The sequence below is a fragment of the Ascidia mentula genome, chromosome 8 (genome assembly GCF_947561715.1).
Source record: "Ascidia mentula chromosome 8, kaAscMent1.1, whole genome shotgun sequence".
NCBI lineage: Eukaryota > Metazoa > Chordata > Ascidiacea > Phlebobranchia > Ascidiidae > Ascidia > Ascidia mentula.
The window spans coordinates 7,658,792-7,686,051 of record NC_138573.1 but is presented as its reverse complement, the minus strand read 5'-3'; the positions used below and the strand labels follow the sequence as shown (position 1 = coordinate 7,686,051).

Below are 27,260 nucleotides of genomic sequence, written 5' to 3'. Positions count from 1 at the left end.
CTAAAAAGAAAAAGGTGTACGTTGAAAGACGAAACATAAACGGCATTTGCTTTTATTTGTTACAACAATAATTGCTCAGGTCTATGTAATTTACTTAATCCAGAAATTCCCGATAGAGGCGCCTCTGTGTATTGGTCCTAAAAAAGGTTAAAATATGTTACGTGCGCAAAAGCGACCTAGTGTAGGGATTTTGGCTTGTGGTAATTCGAATATTTATCAATATTTTGTTTAAACTTGATATTTTGAAACCGCTTTCTACACTCTTACGTTTACATCCAGACTTTCTGACGCCATCGCTAGTTATCTCGCTTGTCTTACGTCTTTTAACTTGCGCTACTTCTTCTAAGTCTCCTTTGTCGCGTAATCGCAGCAATTATATCTTTGTTTCTGTATCGTCTTTGATGTATCCCTATATATTTGCGACTCTTTCCACAAATAAACAGATCATGGCTTTCAGTCTAACAGATCACAATGTGATCTTTCAGATCATGGTTTTTGGTCTCATCGACCAGCACAGATCTCGGTTTTGTTCTGACAGGACCTGCAGACAGCTGTTGTAGAATTGGTGGAAATTTTGTCTATCGAAAGTTTGCCTACCTAACACCGTAAGCTGCGTCGCCAAAGTTGTATGCATGTCGACTCTACAAGGTTTGCAAACTTTGATGTAGCTAGTTCTTACAATGCAATGCAGAAAATTATTAACCGTTTACTAACTCCACTACGCGCTCTAGTGATTTTTAGATTGATACCCGGACTTGTATACTCGGCACCAATTGTAGTGTAAACTTCATATGCGTTTCTTTTGGGACAAAGTTTTCAAAAAATGTGCAAATGTGTTTGATTACTTTCAGCGAACATTATAGGATTTTCTGCCAAACAAAAATATACTTAAACATTTTTATTTCCGAAAGAAATTGAAAATAATTATTAGGGGCAAAAACGTGCTTGGGACTTTTGCCATCTCACTCGAGTATAATTTGTTTGTTCATCCAGTTCAGTGGCTCTCAGTCATTTTTAGTGTAAAAGTCAAATGCAAGATCTCCACGTAAAAACACATCAGTTACTTACTGACGTATGGAGAAATCTCTATATACAAGAAAGCTGAAAAATTATACTAAATAATTTTAAAATAAAATTTGCTTTTGAATAATAATTTTCGGCTGATCACAGAAGCTTAATGAGAGCCGCAAGAAGGTAGCGGCAGGGTATCACTGGTCAGTTCATGCAAAATGTAAATACATAACCTTTACGTTAAGACTAGGCCTAGACTTCCCCATAAACCTCGTTCACCACAATGTCTTTTTACCGCTCGTTGCACAAAAAATCGCAAAATTGGGTTTATTTTCATGCTGTTAAGTAGAAAAATACAACTGCTTGAGGAAAAGCAAATGTTTCAAAGCGCAGTGCCACCGCCCAAGCCACTTGCTCGTTATTGGTAGGCAATTTTGGGGCGGTAGGTATACGGCAGAAACTTTCTGCAAAAATAACAGTCACTTTAACAGCGAACCTGCGTTTCAAGATCAAAATTTAAAACGTGTCTGTGATAAAATCATCGCACAACAGTTATATAAAATATTCTAAAATGTCAAGCAAAATGAGGGTAACCACTTTGTACAATGCAAAAAAAAACAAACAACGGATCAATAAAAATAGCCTTTCTTGTACTGACAAAAAGGTAAAACCGAAACCATCTTGATTCTTAGTTTCAGGCGAAAAAGGCCTGGTATTACGTACGCTACACACCCCCGGCATTCGTCTAAAATCACTATAACAAGGCTCGTCTACCCAATCGCGAACAGAGACAACGTATCACAGGCACTATACCACTATAACGTCAAGTCTGGGTGTTTGTTTTTGCTTTGCCCGCTGCTTGGATGATCTGCATCATGCAGCGACCAAACTCCTCCAAAATCATCATTTCTGCCACAGGGAGGGGTCGGTTGGTCTTTTCAGCCTCCTCGGCTTGTGCCAGAAGACATGTGCAGGTTGCCTCGATTACCTCCTGTGTGAAGAAAGTGCTGGGAAGTCTTTCACCTGGAACAGTGTTAGGAGGGTGCGGCCGGTGATGGCTGGAGCGCATCTCCCCAATATGGGAAGAAATTTTCGAACGGGCTGCAGCTTGTTGTTGACATCGCACAGCTGCAGCATCTGCAAGGTGCATCAGGGACAATTGCTCATTTTGGGTAGCGCTGTCCTCCTCCAGGTTCTTGCATCCGATGCACTTGCACTTCGATGTGCAGGGAATCCTTGCTTCGTAGCACTCACAATAGTTTTTCAGGCAACCTGATCTCTTGCAATTGCAGCCTTTTTGATGTGTCCTGTTATCATCCAAACCCCTGCCAATTTTTGGTCGGAATGCCATTGGATTTCTGTCCAGGCATTGTTTTATGGCTTTTGAGCGATCGGAGTCAAATTCTAAGTTGTTATGGCAGTTTATGCAGTTACATCCATCGCAAAAATGACCATTGGCAAAGCACTCACAATACAATTTAAGACACATTGATTTGGTGCAATTGCATGGCTTTTTCACTTTTCCATTTACAGATGATTTTACAATGGTTGGTTGTGACTGGGTTTCACTGGTGCTGGTCCCCACTGGTTCTGAATAAAGCATTTGGCTGTTCAATTGCTTTTTCAGTTGCTCAACGTATTTCGCTGGAACCATCGCATAACCAACATTACCAGCCTGCAGAACAGTTCCAGGTGTTAAATTTGTGATTGTTTGTTGCTGCTGTTGCTGTGGCATGATGTTGCTCGTAGCCGGCATAATCAGTCTCTGTGTTTTTATCTGTTGAACAGGTCGCTGGACTGGCTGCACATTTACATACTGCTGCAATTTAGCTTGAGGTGTTACTGCTCTAGCCACTTGAATGCCGGCATTGCCTTGTGCTGGTATGATATTAGTTAGTCCAGCAATTGCATTTTGTTCATTACTTGCCGGGACAAGTCTCAAGTAAGGCATTCGATCTCCAGATATCTGAATTGGTTGTTGGGCAGTGAATGTCTGTTGAGGCTTGGGTTGGCCGCTCACTCCGACAGCGATTGCATTTACTTGGTTCGGCAAAAGTGTTTGAAACTGAAACTTGGATTGAAGGGGTGGGTTGCTGGAAACAGCTGAAGAATTTAGATTGTAGGTGGTTTTCGCAGAGCTGGATACACTATTTGAGATGGGTGTGATCATAGACACCTTTAGCGGGTTTTTCGCTGGCGAAATGGGTATTTTAAAGTTTCCTTTACCTGGAGATGCAATAGTATAGGTGTTGCCTTGCACAGTTAAAGTCTGAATAGCAGGTGCATTCGGATTCATATCCAGCAACCCAATAGCCTCTTGAGACACATTGGTTGAACCCAACAGCTTTCCTGAGGGTTTCTTAACAACCAGTCTTTTAACAATGGGTTGGTTGGTCACCTTTTGTTGACTTGTCACAACCTGTACAGGTTGCATACTCATAACAACTTTATTGTCAGTGAGCTTATACACCCCTGGTTGAGGAGCTGCCTTTGACAATGAAACTGTTGTTACTTCCGGTTTCGTAAGTGCAGTGTCACAGGTTGTAGTTTGAGTTGGGCTACTGTCCATCAACATAGTTTCCAATGCATCATCAGTGACATCTTGTATGTTTTCACTATCGTTATCAGTGGTTACCATGTTAATGTCAGTTGTTTGACCACTGTCCAGTTCATAGAGGTCTTGCAGATCAGAAACATTTTTAAATGCCTCCATGATGGGCAAAAAACGTCATACAAAACAAAAACTAACAGAAAGAGTCATCACCTAAAATAAGAAAAATTGCTAATGAAAATTATACAGAATATATAAATCTTGCTCCATATGTTTTTGAAGATTTTGAAACAGATTACGCATACCAAGATGTGAGCATTTTAAGATTGTTTTAGTAAGATAATCAGCATGTTGCTTTACTAACTAGGGTCAACATATGCAGTTATGTTCATGCAATGGCATGATTGGCAGGATCGCCCCACTGCACAGGTCCTGCTTGGCGATCACAGTTATCAAATCAAGATTATTAGGTTTACAGGCTCTGCAGCCCAGGTATTGCTGATCATGATACAGCTGGGCTGCAATGCGTGGGCTGTGAAGTTTGTAAACCAGGGTCAACATAGGTTGCTAATATTTTGTTATTAAACACAAGACACATTTAGTGGGCCATTTAAATGCAAAGTGCGACTAAAAGTTTATTGCCGACGAAATTAATACCCTTTTAGGCCTATTATACTTATATATATACATAGTTCTAACATAGAAAATTATAAACAAATGATGCTGTATGAAACCAAAAACTTACAGAAAGAAGGTAAAATGTGTCAAAAAAGTTTGATAACCTTGTGGCAGGAGTTACAATTTAGCTTGTTAACAACATTGATAAATAATTATAGTTACTTTTTACAGCACCAAAAAAAGGAAATAGATTATAGTTAACCAGCTTGGAAAGTTCATAACTTAAGGATTCCTTTGTAGGACTGTTGATTGTACAGACTAGTAAAGATTCCGCACATTAATGTATGTATAAATTTTTTGTGTGGATAACTAATAAAATATCGTGAATTACACATTTTCAATTTGGGTTATCTGGTATCTTCTATGTTTGTTTATGCTGACATACGCTAAAAATACTTCATATCAGTAAGACAACATTTTTCATGAATTTTACTCCCAAAATCAGAGACCTATGTGCTTCAATCAAAAATTCCTCAAGTCTTTAAGAGGTTATATTATACAGTTGTGGTAATATAATGGCTGTTTACTTTGTGTGCATAATTAAAAAAATTCAGAAGGAGTAACAGCAGACTATAAATATATTCACAACACTGCAAACACTTAACATAAAGACTGCCCGTTAAAATAGATGCTGATTTAATACTTCACAACTTGTTAAAGTATCAACATAAATTTTATGTCGTTGAAAGTTCAGGTCAGTAATAAACGAATCAATGTCACCACACGGCCAATTTACATTACAACTGTTGCAAGAGTACCTTTACATAACAATCAACATTACTATTCTTTCTGTTTACTTCGTCCGCGATGAATAATTATGGAAGTTCAAGTGCTTCCTAACTCCAACAGTCAGATATTCCCGCCCTTGCAGCTTTAGCAAATGCTGGTCCTTGAAAATCTCTGTGCTCCGTACCGACCAACAACTTTTCGTTACAGCGACAATGATTTGCGATTTTTTTCGCAGAACCGGGGAGCAGGCAAATATTCGCGTACTAAATTACTTTGGCGTGTTTTTTTGGAAAAATAACTTTTGTTCCAATCAAACCAGTTGTCAGGAAAACATCTGTGTCGAGGTGGAATATCATAACAGAAGGCTTGGAAGTTATATATTGTTGTAAAATTTTCTTTCCAATTAGCAAACAAACATATACGCACAATGTTGAAGAAGTTTTGCATGTCTTGAGATGTCGGTTATCAAACTTCGCATGAAATAGGAAAAGAATTGGAAAATTAAATAAAATTTTTTGACGTACATCTACATAACTTTTTCAAAAACGTAAATTGTATTCTGAAAATCTTTCCACAAAACAATAACAAACCACAATATTTTATTATTCATTTGCAACAAAAAGCTTCTATTCACAGCTAAACGTTAACGAAAATATATTTTCTACAAAATATGAACTAAGCTAATACGAGGAACAATTGCAGCTAGAATTTTTACATTTTTCACAATTCTTTGCAGAATTCTTAATTGCAAAATTAAGATCCCATAATTACTCACAAATAGGACAGATTGCGCCACGTAAGCTGTGTAACGATAGCAGAATTTGCAAAACTTAACAGATCTTATTGCAAATAGCACACCGACACCAAAAGCGCATTTGCAATCGCTGCAGGTAACATAACACATGCTTCCAAAATTTTTGAAATTTACTCGCACAGTGACAGAAAACTGAGGGTGTGCAACAAGTTGAAAGCAATATCGAAAAACGAAAAGCCAAGCGAGCAACATCTAATGCTGCTGAAGCAACAAAGCTGCACCGCACTGTATCCAAGTGTTGTGGTTGCCGCCGCAAGGAACGTCCAAACAAGTAACGATGCTTTCTCGCGTTGAACTGGTGTAAATAGGAAGAGAAATAGTCTCACTGGAGCTGTACGGCCCTGGCGAGTCCTGAGTGCAACAAAATGGTTATGTCGTATTTCACAATAACGTGTGCACTTTATCAGGCATCTCAAAACAGGATCTGTACAAACGTAACATATTCGAATACAGCACTTAAGTATTGATCAACAGAAAGTGCTGGTCAGGCAAAACATGGCTTAAATATAACTCATAATCTTGTCTATCTTTTTGCTATACATTGAGTATAAAGAAGAAAATCTGCAGGAGAATTTTAGTCGAACAAACCCATGTACCTTTCGGACCCAAGCCGCGTAGCACGAGGGCACAGCGGATACAGTTGGCGAGTCGCGTTGATTTTCTGAGAGTCGAGTGCCATCGAAGGAACATCCTTCCAGTTGCAAGCTTCCAATCTGGGTGAACAAACGTATGTTTTAAGCGGCAATACGCAAAATCTTCCTAAAATATCTGAATTTTTGAGTGGCTTAATTACGTAGATCTATTTTTGGGTAAGCTGTAAGTTGTTGTTGTAAATACAACAAAGCACAGACATTAGGTCATGGTTACTGGTTGTGAATCGCTGCTAATAGTAGCCACAATTTTCTTGTTACAATGTTTCTTAATTTTGCAAACAATAAAAAAAAACATGAGGACCATGCATTATAGGCTGCACCTATTTTTACGTTCGTCATTAGAAATCAGTAAAAAAACAATTCCGAAAAACATAATAATCATTTCATGCTGGCAAATTTAAAATTTGGGTAAATCAATTAAGAAGAATAAAACAATAAAATCATTGCCACCTGCGTATATTACCAACATTCCACCATACTTCCTAAACCATACCTTGACGTTATATTTGGATGCGGATATTTGTCCCTTCCATGAGCACACAAATTTGAGTTCATCCATCGACACACGTGATTCGCGCGCGGTTTTCTGTCTCACGGCGTTAAGGAATGTGTTGGGATGGAAGAGATCTGCGAGGTTAAGATCCTCTGATCCGAGAAGAGTTCCACGTTCAGCTTTCTCAACCCACCCCTGTTATAGATGTAAAGTACCAACTTATTAAGGTGTATAGTGGCACTCTTTCGGGGTGATTTTACATTGGAATAAACAGACAGTGCGCAAGGACTTTCGGCTACCAAACATCTAACACAACTTTAAAATCATGAAAAAAAAATCTTTTTTTCCATTTTTGTTGTTGTCTATTTTCAAAAACTTATGGTTACTTTCCTACTTGTTGCGAGTGACACCCGTTTGTGTCATTTAACGTATATTTGTTTGTTTTTCTAAAATTTGTCCTTTACCACAAAAGATTGGGAACCACGGGTTTAGGCAAAACAAAATCTTAACTCAAAACAATCAGTAACTGGAGCATAATAATTACTTAACAAGCGCAATTACCAGCCATTTGTTAACTTGTACACCTAAGCAAGCAGAGTAAGCTTAGTTATATGGCAATATACACATACGAAATATAACGAGTGAATACACATACCTGCAAAGCCATGGTCTTGGCCACAAGTGAATGGAGATATTGCATCGGATCGTCCGGCCCTTCCCACATGCTGTGCCATTGCAAAGGTGTTTCCTGTTGCAGGATCGAGTTCGCCAGCTTGTGGACTTCAGATGTTAACAGCTGCGTTCCTGTGCGTCAAACGATAGTCATGCTAAAAGGCCTACTTTGTTGGTCTAAACTTTTTAACGCTTCGCCTTGGAAATTTTATGGATATTTATTTCATTTAGATGGTTCATTAAATATAAATTTCACGCTTACAACAGCGCAACCAATAAGTTATGATAATATGACAACAACTATACCATTAAAAGCACACGCTTGTATAGCTGTTGGGTTTAGGAAAATGTGGCAAAAACTCAACGGGTTCAGTAAGAAGGGTACCTCGCATAACTTTGCTCAAAGCGGACAAGGTCTGGTGAACACTTTGCACGAGGCGGATGGCGTTGTAGCGCTCCAAGTGGACAAACTGAAGAACAGGGGAATCACCCGTGGCGGCCGGCATTTCGACCTTGGCGTGGATGACGCTGCTACTGCCCTGGTTCAACCGTTTCCACACCTGTAGGATCGGCGCCAGTTCAGTTTGCCACGCCTCCCTGTAGTATAAGATGCGTAGCCATTTAGTAGACATGGTTGAACAAGTGGATTTGGGATAGATTATGTATTTTGCCTGTTGATTTTGGCTAGTCTAAGCAACTACTTTTGTAACAGCTTGAAGATCAAGAAACGATGTGATACATGAGTCATGTGCTACCTTAGAAATGATACATTTAAAGAAAGTTAGTCCCTGCCACAGTTACAGATGAGGTTCAAACCGCTTTCAATATATCACCTGTCAAACTTGGCCCCGGCCTCAACGCTTCGCATGAGTGTCTTGAGTTGGGAAATCACACGCTGGGAGTTGACGCGTTGAGCAGATCGTTCGATGTTCGCCGGCAAACTGAAATACTTGGGAAGGTCGTCTTCGGGAAGTTGGCTGATCGCGTCCTGGTAATCCTGTAGACCGAAGTCATGTGAAAAGTGAGTTGTATTATAGACACCAGGTATAGCCGATAAGATCGCCTTGCAGATCACGGATCATTACTATGGTATCGTATTGTTTTCTTTAACATAAAATTTTTAATAACAAGTTGATTGATGAAGAAGTTTCGACAAAATTAAGAAGTGTTATTTAAACCAAACCTCATTACAGATGAAGAAAATGCATAAACATACAAAAAAAACTGTAAACTCGTTATCTTGTGCACTATAAGTATGTATCTACGGCGTGACTCTTCACTAAGGTAATTTTTACCACATATAGATTTGACCAATATCCCCACACTAAGCTTTAAGGAACAAACATCGGATTTTCTTGTCCTAAAACTAGTTTACTTTGAGGTTGGTGCTTTGCGGAAGGTTGAGATTTGGGACGAGACTTTTTCCCCGATTTCTTGAACCCGACAACACGCTAGACTGGAAATATTGTCTCAGGTAAGCTGAGAGGACTCGCATGTCAAACGTGTTGTCCACACGTCCACCATATATCGCGTTCTCCATCAAACCGTGCATAAAATCCCACTGCACGTCTTGGCCTGAAATGAGATGTTTTGCGAATTGAGAGCTGTTTGTTATATTGTAAAGGTAAATATTCAAGGTCAGTATTTAAACGCACACGATTATAAGGCATAAAACTGTCACTGTTCAGTAAATGGAATAATTGCAGTCAGCATTCAAACACATGATATTTTTTACTGTGTTCAGGATTATTAACTTCACGCTCTTCCCCGTCTGAACTAAACTGTCTAATAAAATAAGTCGACACAATCCATATTCTGTTTACCTGAACACAGCCTGTCGAGTATATCAGCAGCTGCCCGCAGATCGCCCAGCGAGAATTCGTAGAACTTTGTCCACCCTTGTGGAATGAAATTTCGCCTCTCTTGCACCACCGCGTGGAACCAAGCCAACGCAAACAATGACTGCGGGATACAAATCAGGTTTTATACACGACGAGTTAGGATAGGCAACCCGTAATTGTCGTTTCCTACCTGCGATCTGGTTACCGACGGTTTGGAGTGCTTTGATCCGCTGGCAACAAATTCGGGGGTCCAGCTCTCGTACGTCCGGTACAGGTTCTTCTTGATGCCCGGTGGAGCCTGAGTACGCAACAGGTCAGCACGATTAAAGTTTTTACTTTAATGAAACGGAAGAATATTTACGGTATACGACACACCGGTAGTAACTTGTGCGATACATGCGACAATAGGCATACGTCAGAGAGTACTGTATGAGTCGTACAGTATGACTTACAAAAGCGCAATTTTGTGAGTTTGTGCTGCCTTGCAATGCAAGTCGGTTTATAACGGGTCCCACTTTACCTCGTAAGTTATTTTCAAGCTTGACTGGAGTAGGATGGTGGGGAAGTTGACGTGGACTTCGGACGTGAGCCAGAGGCGGAAGTTGTCGTGCGGAGTGAGCGAATTCAACTCCTAAATAAGTTTTAAAGTGAAAATCTGGCCGTGAGTGTCGGTGATTGCAACACTTGCCTTTTCCAGGATCGGCAACCATTTTGTTACGAGATGAAGATTTTTGAGACACAACCATTGGCCGTTCCGGGCGCATTCTCGTACGAGCTGCATGGCAATGTCCGCCTGACCTTGCCCCATAGCAACCTGAGAAGCATTCGCAGAGATTAAACAGTGGTTTTTAGAGTTACTAAACACATTTAGAAAGATTTTGTTATTTATCGGACATAATCGGGTAAACGAGGTGTTTCAAAGCAATTAAAATTACCTGGTAGTAGTTTTCGTCGCCAATTGCGCTTCCAGCAAGTTCCTGCAACTCCTGGGACGGGTCAGCGCCTAATACCAACAACAAGTCTTGCTTTACACAAAACTTATACGACAATGAAACGTATTGTCAACAAATATTTCGTGACCACTACAAAGAATTATTAATACCGTGGTTCACGTTAATCCAAAGCAGTGCATTTTCAATATGGCTGTTACGTGAATTTCAAATCTATGCATTTCAAATACTATATCCTCGTGCAATACGTTAAACTATTACGTTGGTTTTCACATAGATTGTTGTTACCTGGCGACAATACGATGAGAATGGGTTCGCTGGCGAGGGTTACACCAGATTCATGCAAGCGTCGCAGACTCGCAGCAGGTGGAGATATTTCACGTATGCCGAGAGCACGAGCTGCGAACAGAGCCATGGCACTCTGTAGACGGTCGGGTCGCAACGCTTGCACAACCAATATCTGAAAAATAGTACGATGTTGCCGATTTGTTACATCAGTAATCTTTTTATCGACAGGAGAAAATGCCACAATACTACACAGTATTTGTCCCAACTTAAAATACAAACAACACGTCTTAAACTATTTTTGCAAATGCTTCGAAAAAAAAGTATCACCTGTTGGAATTGTGATATTTTTGCAGCAACAGCTTGGGGAAGTTCCTGTTCGCATTGAGAACTGCGCGAAAAAGTCACCCAAGCCCCGGAGTCGTCGAGTTTAAGAGCTTGGTAGAGAGACGGGAAAGTGGTTCTCAGTGCAGATACAGCTCTGTGCCTGTAAATTGGAAGGTAATGACGTTTAGCAATTACGCGACAGAAAAACAAGGCCACTGATTGGAATTACCTTTCAGATTCAATCCAGAGTGGAATATTTTCTCTTGAGTGCTTTTTGCCGTCACCTTTGTCGAGCACAGCGTCGCTTACAATCATTCCAAGGAAGTATTCCCATTCCTAAAAAATGTCAGTCAATAATTATAGATTGGTGCCTTGCATGCGTGCGCTTAAATCTATACACTATTGAACGATGTGTATGTATACCGACATATAAGAGTTATTAAGCCAATTATCTATTCTGTGTTTGTTTTAAGTCTTACAGGTAGAACTCCACCTTTAAAACAGTTTAGTTAAATTAAAGATTTTTGTGTTGATTGATGACAATATGGCTACCCTAAAATACGCAACAAGTTGAATCAACCAACCTTTTCCCTGAATATCTCTGGCCTCGTTCCTCGCGCCAAATGCAAAGCGAACATGAGACGGTCAGCTTTAAACAACGACTGCGCAACTTGAGCGTAAACAAGCCACAACATGTGACTGCTGAGAGATTTGATGCGAGCTTCCGTGCTGCTGAATTCCTGAAACAAATTTACAGTTTCACATAACAGCAGATCCCACAGTTTCTGGGAAAACTATAATATGCAATAACCCTTTAAAAACGTCAACATAAAATTGTAAAATGTTGCAACTGATTTATAGCGCTGTTTGCATTAAACAAGTGTGCACAAACAGTATGCTCCAAACATATGCTTTCGTTATGTTAAACACAATTTTGTATGGCGCTGAATGGATACATCTTTAAGTTGGCATCTATCGAAACTGTAGTGTTGTTTTTTTATTTTATGCTTTGTACATATTTTGCATTCGAACACAGCTGCCCTTTTTTCGAACACACTGCTGGCTAAAAGTTTCATGTTTCAGTTATCATTTCTCACCGTTTTGACTTCCAGCGATTTTTGGAACAACCTCAAGAACGAAGCCAAACTGAATCTGTACATGTTGTTGATCTTTGAGAGATCACTTATGACGAAATAAATTGTGCTTCCGCTTTCGGCCAGAGGAAGGTAAGCATCGCGTTCCTGCAGAATAAAGTCGTGATCAGTAACTCAAAAAAGCGCAGACTTTCAAAAACGCATCATAGGAATATATGATTTTAATGGGTAAATTCATTTAATTTCCGGACATTTAGGCCATTTTGAATACATTTTTCTGGCGCAGCACTTATGGCAAAGTATAAGAGTTGCGCTACCCACTCCTGCCCTAACGCGTTACTAACCTGGTCAAGAGAAGCTTCCATCTTCTGAGATTCATTGAGCGATTGGGTGATGGTGAGACTGCTAGCTTTGGTCTGATTCAAACCTTCAATGAGTTGTTTGTTCTCCAGAATGTTGCCTTCTGCTTTGGCCAATTGCTATCACACGTAAAGGCGGTGAAATGACTCGTTCGGTTAAAATCCTGATTATGTTGAGATACCTCGAGAAGACTGTCCTCCAGTTTTGCGAGCTGGATCTTCAGTTCCTCCTCTTCACGAAGAAGTTGCGTCTTTCTTTGCTCCAGCTCCGGCTTTTCGTGCTGTATTGTCAGGGCCAGCAGCTAAATACGAAAAATCGATATTTAAAATCGGCGCACTCCCTGTAGTTTGACTCCACCATCACTTACTAAGTGAAATTGACAATTTACAGGGTAACTCAACATTTATAGCTGCTTTGGCTGCAAAAACAACGACACAAGAAAAACTAGAATTGACCAAGGCATTTTAGTCTGGCCAACCGTGGACCCACGAAATCATTTGTGTTTTTATTTGAGGTGAATGTTTTTAATGATTAAGAAAAACATGAAGTGAATTGAATTTAATCGTTCGCATCAATTTAAGCATGTGAACTCACTTGACCCTTCAGTCCCGCCCTCGTTGTGGTAAAATCGACTTCGGATATGATACTGGCTGCATCCGGTGGTATGGTTGGATGCGGGTTGCGTGTTGTCATATACAAGCGGAAGTCCTCGTTATAATCAACCGTCTTTTCGCCCAGTTGTACAACATAACGTGGACCTAAATAATGTACATTTATTTGATGCGACTTTGTACAGCATCTAATGACAAAGTAGACTTAAAAGTATTTCAATGTTCACAATAATATAGTTGCCAACTTGATTCACGTTTATGTTGTACATGGGTCTAGACTGGAACATAAAATAAACCGTTTTACTTGGACACTGACCTAAGCTGACAAGGTCTCCACGTAAAAGCGGATACAGCACTGGTTCGATGTGATCCATCTCCTGTATTATGAGAGTTTTGCCGAAACGCACGGCAAGCTCCAACGTTGTTCCAAAGTTAGCATCCTGTAACGGGTAGTACAAAAAGTCACCACAATATGCTTCACACGTTTTCTGTCTCAGTAACAAACATGACGTACTTGCTGGTTGACCACTTCCAAACGAGATTCCTTCAAATGCACTTTCAACCACTCGGTGGCGCGCGACGATGGATCGACGAGGAAGGGTTTGAGCGAACTCTGATTTGTAAGCAAAAAGGAAGCATTTAATTAAAACAAACTCGGAGAAAGGTATATGGCTCGGTTGTTTAAGGAGGTTCTGCTTCCACAGCAATTGACTTAAAACCCATTGCAGACCACAAGCAACCCACAATTGTTTGAGATAATTTTCATAAAAAGAATTGTCAGGCAATATGTAGAAAGTTAAGAATCTGAATGTAAGAGTTGTGTTATTTTGGAGTAATATTTTATAGATGTCAGTCACAAATTAATAGACTGTCGTTGTGTTTTTCATGAGATAAAACACAATTGAAAGTAGCACAAAAATGTAAGATAGGTTATCGTGTTTTGTGACACAATCCCTTTTCCCACTATGCGTTTGCCTGAGTTGCCAAAAGCGAGAGAACGAGATAGCGAAAGCTTGACAACATCTAGTTTGCGTTACATGAAGTACACGAAGCAATACGACGGACATGGACACGGATGCAAGCAAGCGAATTAAGCGGACAAAGCTGCGTGATTAGACACTTGCTGATTTGACGCTTACCTTTATTTCCGAAACCTTGACAAAGTAAAGCACACAATATTGTTAGTAGCGATATACAGGGAATGTAATTTGACGGGTGAACAACAAAATTACATTGAAATACATGTAGAAAAGTTTACTGACCAAAACTTGTAAATTTGAATGATTTAACAGGTTTGTCAATATCAAACTGTGTATGAAAACACAAAAAAGAGCCAGACTTGAACCAGACGTGTTTTGAAATAATGCACCAGATTTGTCACATTTAAATCAAGCGGAGTTCTTACCTGTAATATTATGAGTGCGTTTTCCATTGAAAGTTCGTCGGACGGGAGACCTTCGCCTTTCCAACTCAGTTGTTCACTCTCAGTGCTCAGGAAACGCCGGAGATCGAAGTCTGCAGCAAAAAAGTCATTTTACAAAATTCCACTCGCAAGTATATGAGATATGTTGTGTTTTAGTATATTTTATAAATCAAAAAAATACAGAAAATTATATTTCGACTGTTTTTCATGTAAAAGCTTGTGGCAATTTCCAATTGTTTAAAAATAACAAGGTTCTATTGCTGATGGTGTAAATACGGGAACAGTGATCCGTAACATTTCATTAATGTGTAGTACGGTATAACGCTACTTCACATTAAAAAGCAGACATGATGAATAACACTGTACGGGCAAAAAATATTAAACTGAGCCTTGGCAAAATTACTCTTCAGTTGTGTCATCTCCATCCATTCCTTGATCATCTCCTTTCTCACATCCTCCGGAGCAGATGGGAGGTAAGTGATGAAGGCGGCAGCAAGTTGGGAATATGCGGGCAAACTCTGGAGTTCCACTGTCAGCGATTTCACCTGAATTCAACAAAAACTTTGAATTCGTTTTTCGTGAGTTTTTCGTCAACTTGCCGCACAACAGAACAAAGCATATTCAGTTATTTCATTCATTTGCAGGTAATACAAAACAAAACGAAAAGCAATACGTTGGACTTTATCTGTGGTGGCCTTTTCAAACCACAGTAACTGCTAGCGGGCACAGAGACAGCGACTTTAATCCAATGGATAGTCGCAAAACAGAACACGTGTTATCGTGTAAATTGTAATAATCTTGATTAAAATTGAAAATTCCCACCTGTTCGTTCCAACGCAAATGTTCGTCTCCCAGTTTTCCGACCAAACTCTCTGCAGCTGCAATCGTCTCGTTGGCTTTATCCACCTCTATACGCAGCTGAGCCGCCTCGGTCGTTCGTTTCTCAAACTTGTTGCGAAGTTCGGTGACCCGATTGTCCACTTCATCCAGGGCTTTACTCAACTTCGCCACTCGAGATTCAGCTTTCTCGAGGTTTCTGTTGCAAAACGACGTTTAATGCAATTTTACTGGGAATTGGCGGTAGAGTATGTAAGCGCATCAATTTTTTGCATTGTTACTGACAAAATTCGTGTCAAGGATCTCAATGTGATTTTAAATCCAAAAAGAATTTCTAGCGAAATTTATACAAGTAAGCACAACAACATCCTACCAACATCAATAACCTAAACTTAAAATTAAGAATCGTTATGTTCGTAAATCGCGACCACAATACTGGAACAAGTAAATAAATCCACAAAACAGCGACAATTTCAGTGATTTTCAGATTAGATTTTCAAGTAAACGAATAGTTGCGTGAAAAAGTAGAAAACAATAAAATCCAAATTGATGGCAGGCAATAACAGCTTACCTCTGCAACTTGCTCTGTTCCTTCTCCAGGGGTTCGATCTTCTCGAGGACTTGCGAGTATTTCACGTTCGCCTTCACCCACTCGGCGAGAGGAAGGGCGGCAGCACTCGCCCGCTGCGCGTTCTTCTTATCGAAGGATCTTCCGTTGCTCTCGAGTAATTCCTCCACCGAGCTGCGAATCTCAGGGTTGATGCGGCGGGCGTCGAAGTTGATGATGTCTTCCTTTACTCCGCGTTTTGCGAGAAAACTTGAAGACAAAGTAAAATAATTAGGGCGACGAACCAAAGTGTTCAAAATTGGTTGGAGATGTTAACAATATTAAGGCTCCCAGATTTGTTTTATGGAAACAGCATAATAATATACAATGGCTTTTATCATTAATGTGCGGCTTTCCAGTTTATTTTTAGGTTGTGTTGAGTCTTGCCTTTCTCCATTCCAACCTCTGTTAAACCACTCAAATAAATTACTCTTTTTGATCCTGCTTCGAGAATTTACCAAACAGTAGTAACATAGTCTCCTTTCACACCTTTTCATGCTGACCCAAGTGGTGTCAAAAATCCCCATAAGGCGGAGAACTCCCTCCAGAATGTCCCTGATCACTTCCGGAGGAACTCGGAGAGCTCTTATTTCGGACAGAGTTTGGGGGTTGATATTTCCAACAGCCTTTTTCGCTGCAGTGATAAGGGGTTGAACCTAAAATGGAACTTATTTATCATTCATGTTTTTTTACGTCACTGCACGATTCTGACCTCTGACAATTCGATGTCGATCGCTTTCTTCCGTTTATCGATGTTCACTCTTTCCTCCGCAGCTTTTTGCTTCAAGGTTTCCATTTCGTTCTTCTGTGTGCTGGCATCCTATGCGTTAAAACATAGAAAACTTATTGTTTCTGCTCCTATAGAAATCCTAAGCTTCTGATTCGAGTAATTAGCAAAATTAAATGTAAAAAAGCAGGTCATATTGCTAGGGAGTAGAACAACACTGTCAAACTTTGAAGATTTGTATGGGGTGGATGAAAGGAATATTTAGCATAAGAACGTTTTTCTCAGCACCAAACTATAGGACGAAAAGGGGGAAAAACGAAACGAAAATCTGTTTTTATAAAGTTCAAAAAAATAATAGATAAAATGAAGCTCGTTGTGGATTAAAAGAAGTATTTGTTCAACAGCAGTCAATTACAATGAACAGAATTAATGATGCAATCTATCATCGCACATAACCAATGCAATACGTAGGAATGTGTATTTTACCTGCATCGCTTTGGTGATTTCCTTGAGAGCATTATCAGCCTCTGATTGCTTCTGTACAAGCAAGGCACCCTGATCTGCAGCTTTCTGCTTCAGATTGTCCACCAATGACGTCGCTTCGTTTAGTTTCGAAAGGCCAGCCTACAAATGCAAAAAGCACTTATGTCGAGATAGGAAGTTAATAACAATGCTTAGAGTGCTAAAATGCAAACTCATTTTGCAGTAAGGTCCTTATGGCGTTATAAAACTATGTATATTCATGCTTAACATGATTTTGGGGAGAAGCACTAACTTATATTCAGTATGAATTAAACGACTTTACGTGAAATTCATTCGTGCAGCGTTCCAAGATGTGATTGCCAACATTTAAATAAAAAAATCTTCAACTCCGAATCAAAAAATTAACTTCGGATCAAAAACTCTAGTGCCTGCCTGTAAGTGGCCCTGTCGCCGCATGAGGTCGTCCTTGCACGACTGGAAAACGTTTCGGTAAGTTCGCAAGAAGGTCATGTAACGTCGGGGCGTGGCGTCCTGTTGTCTGCGTTGCCCGCAAGAATGGTGGATTTTCACGAAGTTGCTGCACAACTGTTTAGCGTTGTTGCTGCTGTCAGCAGGAAGGTGTTGACTAAGGAGCATCTCCGGAACCTGGTGAAAAAAGTTTGCAACCAGTTAAGAACCCAATACTGTTGAAACACAAAACCAACACCACAGGGACGATATGTGCAATTGAAAGCTCTTGAAAACGCTTATAAATGTTTTAAAGACAATGTATTTTTAACATTTAAGCTGTATTAATAATTTGAAACAGTACGTTTTTCAGATTATAGTCAACTGATTGCCCAGTATGGTGGCTGGATTCTGGAAAAATTAAGGAACCCAACTTTAAGTTACAATTGTATACCTTTATTTATATCTCTCAAATACTATAGTTGTCGTGGGCCAACAGTTCATAAAACAGTTTGGACCTCATGTAACTCAAGGGCTTTACAAACCTGTCTCATGCTGTGTTTGTCCCAGTGATCCATCCATTCCACCTGGCACAGTTTGTACAAGGCGGGGTTACTTTCGCAATTGATGGTGAAGTTTTCGTGCGTGCAATCCATGATCAGCGCCACGTGTAGGTTGCTCATCACCTCTACATCATTGAGAAACGAAAATAACTTAATTACATAAGACAGCATAAGGCGTAACATGGTGTTAAACCTTGGCGCTATGCTGACTGATCAAAAAGTAAAAATACGACGTTTACGTACTTCAGTAATAACAACGCTGTTTTTCACTCACAAGTAACTTTTATAATTTCTACAAATTTTGTATTACACGAACGACAAGGTTTAAGAATTTGGGATTGTTACCAGACTGAGGAGTGTATAGGAATATGAGGTATATGTTACGACTACACCAGTCCACAAACTATTTTGTGATAACAGAAAAAGCCAGTGGACGTCGCCTTGCTCTCACAAACTTTGCCAACATACATAAACCAAAACTCAACTCTTCGCAAAATAACTGTAGAGGGGACCCCGGTGACCGGCTTCTGACGCTTGGTCGCGCAATGGAGCAAGAAGTGGTTCAAGTTCTTCTGTTGTGTAAAGACCGGGAACTTCGCCCGCAGATAAAACGCTGTTGATCAGTTCAAGGAAGGATGGGTGGACGAGCTGGAAGTCTTCAAGCAGAAGTACGACCTGCACATGGATTGAAATTCAGTTAAATTTACGTTTTTTTGCTTTTTCTGGGATTTATCGTGAAATTAAAACGTCGGAAAGAAGTTTGAGTTTTCAAGACCATCGCGAAATCCGTTGTATTTCATACAACCTAAACCGAAGTCTTTACCATTTCGTTTGTTGGAGCTAAGTATACAAGAAGGCCTGACAAATTGGCTATATCCGATTAAACGGATCTATCTGTATAATAACACTAAAAAAAGCAGTAGCTTTTTTCTACAGGGTCAGCCTGGCTTTTGATCAGGAATAATAATTCGCCCCAAGGGCATCTTCAGTTCCTTGCAGTAAACACAACATATGTCTGTAATAAGGTTATGAAACCAAGACTAATAATAGAGCTCCTTAAAACATGAAACAAATGAGGACGAAACGACAAAACTTGGTGGATTGTTTAATGCTGTTCATTTACCATACAGATGTAACAACTGTTCTTAGAAAGCCCCACGTGCAATATCTGTGTAGGTCTTTTCACAAAGTAACGCATTCATCACTCACCAGTTCGGAATAACTTTAAACATTGCTAAATAAACTTGCCTGCTCTCCTTCAATGCCAGATTGTTGCATTACGGTCTTTAGGTCAAGGCGGAATTGTTTGAGGCCGTAGTTACGTGAAACCTTGGGTGTGAAGAGGGACATGCGGTGTATGTGGGCACAGACTGATACAGCAGTCCTCCTTCCCACCCCCGTACGACCAGCCATCAGAAGACTGCCACCTGGTGACGAGAGGACGCGGTCCACACGAGCGAAATATTCCAAAACCTGAAGAAAATTTGATTAAAAAACATAGTGAACAACAGAATAATTTAGGCCTCCGTTTGGTACAGAGTTCATTAAATTACTGGCTATAAACACTTGTTATAGACAGTGTTCAAGTTTTGGGTGAACTCCACATGTTAGTATTTGACTATTAGGCACAACTTTACACTCCAAAGCAAAGGGGAAAATGTGCATTACCTGGTTTGATTAGCCGACGAAGCAAGGAGTACTTCCGGAAAAGCTCGTGTTATTATTATTTTTAAATAAATCAGTCTGTCCCAATTAGTGCAAAGACATTTAGAAGACCAGTCAAGTAGCAAGAGACTGATACGACTTACTATGTATAATCTGGTTTAAAAAGTTACAACGAAACAACAAAGACAAACCTCCTGGAAGACGAGCACGTCCAACTCACGCACTTCTCTGCTGTATGACGCAACCGCTTTCGCTATAACGTCTTTGAGATCGCCGGCCGACAAATGACCGAGTGTTTTGCCGTGAACTGGAAGCATGCCGTCGGCTGGAAATGATATTTGGTTCTAATAACTCTTGACTAAGGTGGAGTTAAATGACGTCACACACCTCCCAACTCCTGCCTCGCGCCCCAAGTGACGTAATACCCGTCATGCATTCGCTCTGAGGCGTTGGTTGACCAATCATGAGCGAGCACTGACGACAACATTGAATCGAAGCGATCTTTGTCTTTGCCACCGACGATGCGGTCTCTGATGATAATTCAAATCACGTTTATATTTACATACTTACGATGTCTGTATTAATGCAAACGGCAACTAATATTCATCAATCCAATATATGACCAATGCGGCTTGCAACAAACACACAAAAAATTTCCAACCTGAAAATCCTGCATGCCTCATAAGTCCAAACGCTCAGAAGAGCATCGGCCGATCTTCCGTCACCCGTCATGCTCGAGTAGTCATAACGAATCATTGCCATGCACCAGTTGGTTAGGTCACGTTGTGTAAAGAGGTAGTGCCCGTGATCGTCGCTTAGAAACACTTTACGAACTTGCTCGTATATCTGCGTTGGACAATATATAAGTTACATTATCCGTTGCAAACAGATTGGAGCACAGACATTGGCGACATCCTGTGAGCGCGGTTTTACTCTTGACTGTCGAGTACTTTCCTTTTCATTTTGACGAGAACAACCAGCAGTAATTACCTGAACCATAGATGAGGCAAGTTGCTGTATACGTGCAGGCGATCCCCACACTGGATGTCGCTGAAGAGCGGGGTGGTGATGGAGCACGGGAGTTAGGCATGCAGTGTATATGGAACATAATTCATCTGTGTCGGCATATTCCATGCTGAGGATACGAACTCGCGACGTAAATCTGCAAATAAACAAGAAATGATGAAAATTTGACCGACAACAATTGTGGATGTTTGGGGATGAATAGTAGAACTTGGTTTCAATTTGGTATATGTGTACATAGTATATGTGTGATTAGGTAAAGTGCGAATAACCAGAACAGGAACATTTTTTTGGTTGCATTTGCAGAGGAGCTTCGAGATAAGCTGTGTAGGTGTTATGATTTTTCACGCAGAAGGAAAAACAGGGCCGAGACGAAAACATTTCTCTGTAAATAGAAATCCCGCATTCACCTTGTTGTCAGTTTATGTCTTCCCAAAGTTGCCGAGGCGTTCATTGAAGCTATAATTTGAATTCCTTCCAATCCGACCCATTCGTTCTCTTCGTCGTAAAAGCCTTGATACGTCAAGAGCTGAAACAAAGCGACCATAGTCTGTTACTGACGCTGTCAGGCGAAAGCCAACAATACAAAAATGCTCTTATAGCAATTTGTATTGATTTGTTACGACGCTTCGGCTGACATGCAATAATCATTATCATGATGTACTTCTCAGGCAAAGCAAACACAGGTTTCAACGAATCAAAGAATTTAAGAGGGATCAATCACTCACCTGCTGCAAGAAAGCAATGGTCTGACTCGTTCCCCACTTATCAGGTTTTGGAAGGTTGATGTCTTTCAAGTAAAGCACGAGATGTTCGCAATCCCGAGGACGTAACGCACGTCCACTGCCGCTGTAAAGAGGAATGCCGTTATATTATTTTAAACACAGGCGATTTCAGGCAAAAAAGTTTAATTAACTCTTTAGAAGCAAATGAGGGTATATAATGATTAGTAAGCTGCAGACAGTGACTATTTTGACCCTAGAAGTGTCACTGATGACTGAGGAGCGAAAACTTTTACCACTTAACTGACGCTCTCTGCTTATTTACTTAATTCTTTACTCAAGAAAGCACAACGTCTCACATGTGACATAAACAAGAAAAAAATGGTGGCAATATGTCGTCATTGTACCAGAAGTTATCATTTGAAATTTAGGCGACATACCTTCCTCCACCACTGATTGCCATACAAGCTTGCTGTAGTTTCTGGGTAAGGTGAGTCGGAGAAGTTTGAGCGCTGCAATGAATTGTCGCCACCTGAAGGAAGGTTTACGGGTTAAATCATCCAAACAAACAAAAAATTAATATAAGCTTTGCCTTTATAAAATTCGTACCTCCAACTTTCAATGCAATAATTAATTTAAAAAAACATATCTCATCGTTTTACCTGTGGGTCATAGGATACGAATGAAATAAATCCAACCAACCTGCGTGGACCGGAGTTTGTCAAAGCAGTGATGGAGCAACATTCCTTTCCCACTACCGTCCGGACCCACAACGACGAAGGGATGACGATTTCCAGGTTTCAGCCAATTCATCACGTGGTCGATGTAACGTTGCATTTCGGCCGTTTCAATCTAAACGCAAACGCCGGGCATTCACACTCTCGCACCGTTTTTTTACCCAGGATAGTGTCTCATCTAGCGCTGTCACCAAGGATGGGACACTACACTGTTACTAAAATTAAAGGTGTCGCGCGATCTTCTGGCTTATAAATAAGAACAGGAACACTATTTGCGGATCTACTCATAATTCTGAAAATAAAGAAACTTGCCCAAACTGTTGAAAATATTGACATATTTTGTTTATTGAAAACGTTTGGACAAGTGCTTATGTCATTATCAGTTGAAAAAACTTTGAAAAATATAAAACATGTCAATGTTTTCAACAGTTTGGGCCAGTCTCTTCATTCCAAGAACAAGAACACTCAAAAGCATCTTTACACATTACCACCCACCATCGGGAAACTTTCCATAGTGGCAACGCTTTCTGGAGGGATGACGGTCGCATTAACATCGAGACGGTAAGAATCGAGTCGACCGGTTTTCAGGTTGTAAAATAGGTTTGTGGCAACCCGAGAGTCGGGAGGCGACTCGTGACCCCATTGGAGAATTTCTTTTGCCAGGTCGTTGCTGCTTGATGCTGAGAGATTTCCTCCCAATCCTAAAATACAGTAAACTCGAGGACATGCTTGTGAGTATGGCTAGGGAGCTGTATGTGTTAAAAGGTGGCCAAAAAGCGTGCAGTGTTGCAAATTATACATATTTTGACATTTCGTAGTGCTCATTTAAATCCAATGAATTCAAAGCTCTTCTGGAAAAAATAATTCATTTGGTCGATGTTTCCGTTGTTATCCAACCGATCTTCATCTGGATAAGTACGGAAACGCAAACGCGACTATAAATACTAAAACGTGAAAAATGGCAAAAAAGGTAAACAACTGTTTTTGGTCATCAGTCAGTTTTAACTGTAAAGTTATTGTTGTTGTTTGCATGTTGTTTTTCATATTGGTGGTGCAAAGTGGGTGGGGTGCGGAAATCAAACTCGATCTCATCAGTCACAAGTAATCACCTCTTATTAGGCCAACGATAAAGGACAGCTTATCAGAACATCCGTTCAAATGTGAGAGGCCGTTAAGGACAATACCAACCAAACTGCAATCCACGACCAGACCGGAGGAACGTCGAACCCATTGTAAAGCTCTGTGAGATGAAACAACATCGTAAGAAAAAAAACATGCCCAAAAAGGAATAGAATTACCTGTGGAAGTAATCTTCGATCCATCCCTGCAGTTTCATCTGCAGTTCTTCTGGCTGTTTCTTCATCCACGTGTGGACAAGAGCCTTGACGTCTGTGTCTTCCTCACTGAGGAAGATCATTCCCATTCTGTGCGGAATACACAGACGATTAATATATAATCAAATCAAGTCCAGCTTGGCTGCGAAGCCAACCTTATGATCGATACACGAAATCCGAGATCGCCAAATATAAAGGGCCTACGCAGCGGGGCAATCCTGCCCTGCTATGCGATTATGTCGTAATACTTTTGCGTTATCAAATCAAATCGTTTTTATTTTGCACTCACAGCTACTACGCAGTTGAACAATAAAACCTGCTACATAAAATGACTTGGGCACCGATAAAACCACAAGCGTTATCGAGTCAGGAAAACGATGTTGCTTATATGGAATTTAACACTTTCCAACTTACAGTTAGGGGCTTCGTAAAACAACCTATCAACGGGACAACTTTGCACACAAACAGTTTACAAGTTGCTTTAAAACCGAATTAACAAGTGATTGCCACCAGCGCAAAAGAACACTATAACAAATTTACGTTAAAAGTACACAGGGTTAAAGTTCTGTAGGGTTAATTAAAAAAAAATTCAACACAAGCAAACCATATACCTTGAAATAGTAGCAGGCGACGCACAGCTGAGATCGTGGGTTTCGAATACGAAGTTGACGTTGGGTCCGAACTGGATTCTCTCTCCTGAAGGCATGGTAAGAAGGCGGTTGTCGTCCAACACCGAATTAAGGGATTCGATCCACTCGGGATCTATGTCGCCGTCGCAAACAATCCAAGATTGAACTTCCTGAAACGATAAAAAGGTTGGGCGTGGATTAACACAAAACGTAAAAGTTATGAAACCAAAAACTTACTTATATACCACGGTGTTCACTTAATAAAAATGTATAAAATCCACAAAAAACTTTTCAAACCAACACCTGTACTTACCAGCGGTTCGCGGACCACCTCTCTAGCGCTGTTAGTGAGCACTCCGTCGGACCATTCGCGGGTGTCGAGGTCGATTTTACCCAGCAGTTGTGTGCGAGCCATCGCCTTCGGGTTCACCGTATGAAGCTTCACAGTCTTTCCTAGCTTGGCCATCGCACCACGCAATATCTGCCATAAAGTGGTCTTGCCTGCAAGATAGATGTGGAAGAAATTATTTTTAGGAAGAAGGGTTGCATGAATCGAACATGTCATATCATCACAGTTAAATTGCAAAATCACAAGTGTGCCAACTTCGTTCTTTATGGATTAAAATTATGAAGTATAACCAGGTACCGGTATTCAACATGTGGGGTGTTCATTAACTCTAGTTGTTTCATTTCAAAAAATATAGAAAACACCTCGTGTTTTTTATCCACAGTATTTAGAGGCCAGTTTTTAACGTAAATTTTGCGATCAATTTTCATACCGGATCCCGATGGGCCAACAATGACGACGCCCATTCTTTGCTGCATTTGTTCGTACAGTTCGAGAATCTTTTTAATCTGTCGATCCTGTTCGGCCAGATGCAGCTCGTTGCACATTTCCCGAATCGCCCCAATCAATTTCTCCTTCTCCAAATCTACAGCACATTTCTACAGTTAAAATATCTCCACAACACTCTACATTGCAGGGTAGCAATCCCAACCTGTGAATGGAATGTTGGGAAAAACGTCACGCACGAGCGCGTCGAACCTCTGGCTGTCAGCAAAGGTCAGTTTTGAAAGTGTGTTGAGACGCAGAGCTTGTACAACAAGTTCATATTCATCTTCTGGCTTGACCTGAAATATAACCCATAAATAGGAAATGTGGTTTTAAACTTGACGAAGTTCTGCCCACAGCCTTACCACTAGCATAACTTCTTAAATCGGTTGCTCATTGGTTCAATAAGAAATACGTAGGGTATTTTACAATAAGTTCTAAGAGTTCTTTAGGAAATGTAAAGTAAGCAGCACTGTTAAGGCTTAAAAGTGTTGAGTTACATTTTATCCTTCGTGATTTAAAAAAAAAAGACAAAATGTGAAGAAGTAATCACCACGACCCTTAAGTTAGCGGGGCGATCTATTACGTAAACAACTCCTATTAGTACACAAGGACACAGAACATGCAATGCTGAATCCATCCAATAACCTTTTGGTCGATTTCTTCCTCCTCGATTTTTCGACGTAGTGAGTGAAGTGCTTGACCACTGCCGCGTAGGACGGTTTTTAAGGCTCGCAACCCCCAATCGTAATGTTGCTGTGGGGTCAAAAGTTCACCGGAGAGATTGAAAACTGCCACCAATTTGCGACCGAGCGCTTTCGCCTCGCGAAATCCTTCCGAGAAAAGGATTACCTTCAAGTTGTATACAGGAGTGTTTATTTGCTGTAAGGATAAATTGACTCCAACCGTGGCTCAATGTGTTACCATACGGGATTTATTCTCATGATGGCACACCTCGTTAAATGCAGCGATTCGGCAAAGGTTTATCGACGCTTAAACATGTACGTATTTAGAAAAAACGCATCATACATATTTAATGCGCGTGTTGGGAAAACAAATCCTTGTCCATTCATGGTATATACGAGATCAAAATCAGTACCTCGGCGATTTGTTCGTTATCGGGTCTCGACATGGCCACTGGCCGAAAGAGTTGCTTCAAATTGTCGGGGAGTTTCTGACGACCACCGTAACCTTTTCCCGCAGGGTTCATCGTAATGAAGATGCCCGAGTTGGGGTTGATGTCGACCTAAGCACCATAAATGTTAGGATCGCTGCAATGATGATCTATTTGTCACATTGGTGCCTGACTTAATAACAATTATGTTTTGGTGCCCATGCCATTTTATTTTCCATATTTATTGTGATACACGTTCAAATTCTGTGTTATTTTTATATTTATTTGCAGAAAACGCGTCACCTGTCGTCCCAGCAGGTCGACGGTTGGCGCGCGATTCTTCAAAGCCGCTTGGATGACTTGAATGTCCATGGAAACTGTGGAGAGGACAGCCTCTTCCAGTCGGTTGAACTCGTCGAAGCAACCCCAGGCCCCACATTTGACCAAACCCACGAAAATGCGACCCATTGATTTCACGTCAATGCCCTGCGTAAGTTTTGAGATTCAGTCAAATCTACACAGCTACGACTTTCAGTCGTGTCTTATGAAACATTTCATATCGACGAAAGCGAATTTAAATGGCATACCACAATGAAGGAAAAGATCAACATTCAATGCATGGTGTTGCCCAGAGTACGATGACCACAGCGTTTTGTTTTTATTTTATCTCCGAAACGTTTTAATCGACCCAGCCGCTGATGCAGTGCCTGTTAATGTTAATTTTATCCCCAGAGCAAATTGTAGACGCAACAGCATTATTCGTTAATAACGTTGACTGCTCCTCTACTTTTTATTTTGTTTCGTGCAGGAATGTAGTCTGGATGTTAAGCATATGTAAGGATGTGTGCGTTTGATTCCAATCCTAATGTTTGCTCTTGTTGTTTTTAGAATACTGATGATGTCGTTTAGGCGAAATCCATATATTCCCTATAGTAGCTTGGATGAATATGCCATAACCTAGGTCAGTCCCAGTAATCACATTTTTCATATATAAGAAACGTATTGCATAAACCCGGAACCTTTGTATCACATAAAACATTGCGCTATA

General features: G+C 40.5%; 2 protein-coding genes across 3 annotated transcripts in view; both read right to left on the bottom strand.

Annotated features, from left to right (window-relative positions):
* Positions 1-1,378: 1,378 nt before the first annotated feature.
* Positions 1,379-3,768, bottom strand: LOC145911117 (protein lin-54 homolog). Its single transcript, XM_082998364.1, has one exon. The coding sequence runs from the start codon at positions 3,722-3,724 to the stop codon at positions 1,835-1,837; it is 1,890 nt and encodes a 629-aa protein (XP_082854490.1). The 5' UTR covers positions 3,725-3,768; the 3' UTR covers positions 1,379-1,834.
* A 1,830-nt stretch (positions 3,769-5,598) lies between these two features.
* The window catches only part of LOC145911708 (cytoplasmic dynein 2 heavy chain 1-like), a 34,376-nt gene continuing 12,714 nt past the window's right edge, over positions 5,599-27,260 (bottom strand). Inside the window, exons 30-81 of one of the 2 annotated variants that reach the window (XM_082999126.1) lie at positions 26,516-26,698; positions 26,198-26,344; positions 25,747-25,950; positions 25,265-25,397; positions 25,046-25,198; positions 24,580-24,767; positions 24,249-24,436; positions 23,602-23,727; positions 23,413-23,543; positions 22,799-23,004; positions 22,269-22,418; positions 22,007-22,098; positions 21,573-21,693; positions 21,255-21,373; positions 20,812-20,983; positions 20,483-20,667; positions 20,209-20,351; positions 20,013-20,146; positions 19,405-19,629; positions 18,642-18,831; positions 18,139-18,281; positions 17,579-17,791; positions 17,150-17,287; positions 16,649-16,756; positions 16,426-16,592; positions 15,901-16,146; positions 15,315-15,528; positions 14,896-15,037; positions 14,475-14,584; positions 14,209-14,223; positions 13,584-13,682; positions 13,386-13,509; positions 13,053-13,216; positions 12,640-12,759; positions 12,443-12,577; positions 12,102-12,245; positions 11,589-11,744; positions 11,234-11,340; positions 11,008-11,164; positions 10,681-10,852; positions 10,378-10,445; positions 10,131-10,256; positions 9,963-10,073; positions 9,633-9,740; positions 9,425-9,563; positions 8,977-9,176; positions 8,435-8,598; positions 7,987-8,198; positions 7,585-7,733; positions 6,930-7,124; positions 6,380-6,496; positions 5,599-6,134 (exon numbers count right to left, since the gene is read on the bottom strand). In XM_082999126.1, the coding sequence (XP_082855252.1) occupies positions 5,976-6,134; positions 6,380-6,496; positions 6,930-7,124; positions 7,585-7,733; positions 7,987-8,198; positions 8,435-8,598; positions 8,977-9,176; positions 9,425-9,563; positions 9,633-9,740; positions 9,963-10,073; positions 10,131-10,256; positions 10,378-10,445; positions 10,681-10,852; positions 11,008-11,164; positions 11,234-11,340; positions 11,589-11,744; positions 12,102-12,245; positions 12,443-12,577; positions 12,640-12,759; positions 13,053-13,216; positions 13,386-13,509; positions 13,584-13,682; positions 14,209-14,223; positions 14,475-14,584; positions 14,896-15,037; positions 15,315-15,528; positions 15,901-16,146; positions 16,426-16,592; positions 16,649-16,756; positions 17,150-17,287; positions 17,579-17,791; positions 18,139-18,281; positions 18,642-18,831; positions 19,405-19,629; positions 20,013-20,146; positions 20,209-20,351; positions 20,483-20,667; positions 20,812-20,983; positions 21,255-21,373; positions 21,573-21,693; positions 22,007-22,098; positions 22,269-22,418; positions 22,799-23,004; positions 23,413-23,543; positions 23,602-23,727; positions 24,249-24,436; positions 24,580-24,767; positions 25,046-25,198; positions 25,265-25,397; positions 25,747-25,950; positions 26,198-26,344; positions 26,516-26,698 (7,812 nt within the window). In that variant the 3' untranslated portion in view covers positions 5,599-5,975. The remainder of the gene's footprint in view (positions 6,135-6,379; positions 6,497-6,929; positions 7,125-7,584; positions 7,734-7,986; positions 8,199-8,434; positions 8,599-8,976; positions 9,177-9,424; positions 9,564-9,632; positions 9,741-9,962; positions 10,074-10,130; positions 10,257-10,377; positions 10,446-10,680; positions 10,853-11,007; positions 11,165-11,233; positions 11,341-11,588; positions 11,745-12,101; positions 12,246-12,442; positions 12,578-12,639; positions 12,760-13,052; positions 13,217-13,385; positions 13,510-13,583; positions 13,683-14,208; positions 14,224-14,474; positions 14,585-14,895; positions 15,038-15,314; positions 15,529-15,900; positions 16,147-16,425; positions 16,593-16,648; positions 16,757-17,149; positions 17,288-17,578; positions 17,792-18,138; positions 18,282-18,641; positions 18,832-19,404; positions 19,630-20,012; positions 20,147-20,208; positions 20,352-20,482; positions 20,668-20,811; positions 20,984-21,254; positions 21,374-21,572; positions 21,694-22,006; positions 22,099-22,268; positions 22,419-22,798; positions 23,005-23,412; positions 23,544-23,601; positions 23,728-24,248; positions 24,437-24,579; positions 24,768-25,045; positions 25,199-25,264; positions 25,398-25,746; positions 25,951-26,197; positions 26,345-26,515; positions 26,699-27,260) is intronic. The other variant, XM_082999127.1, reaches the window with a different exon arrangement.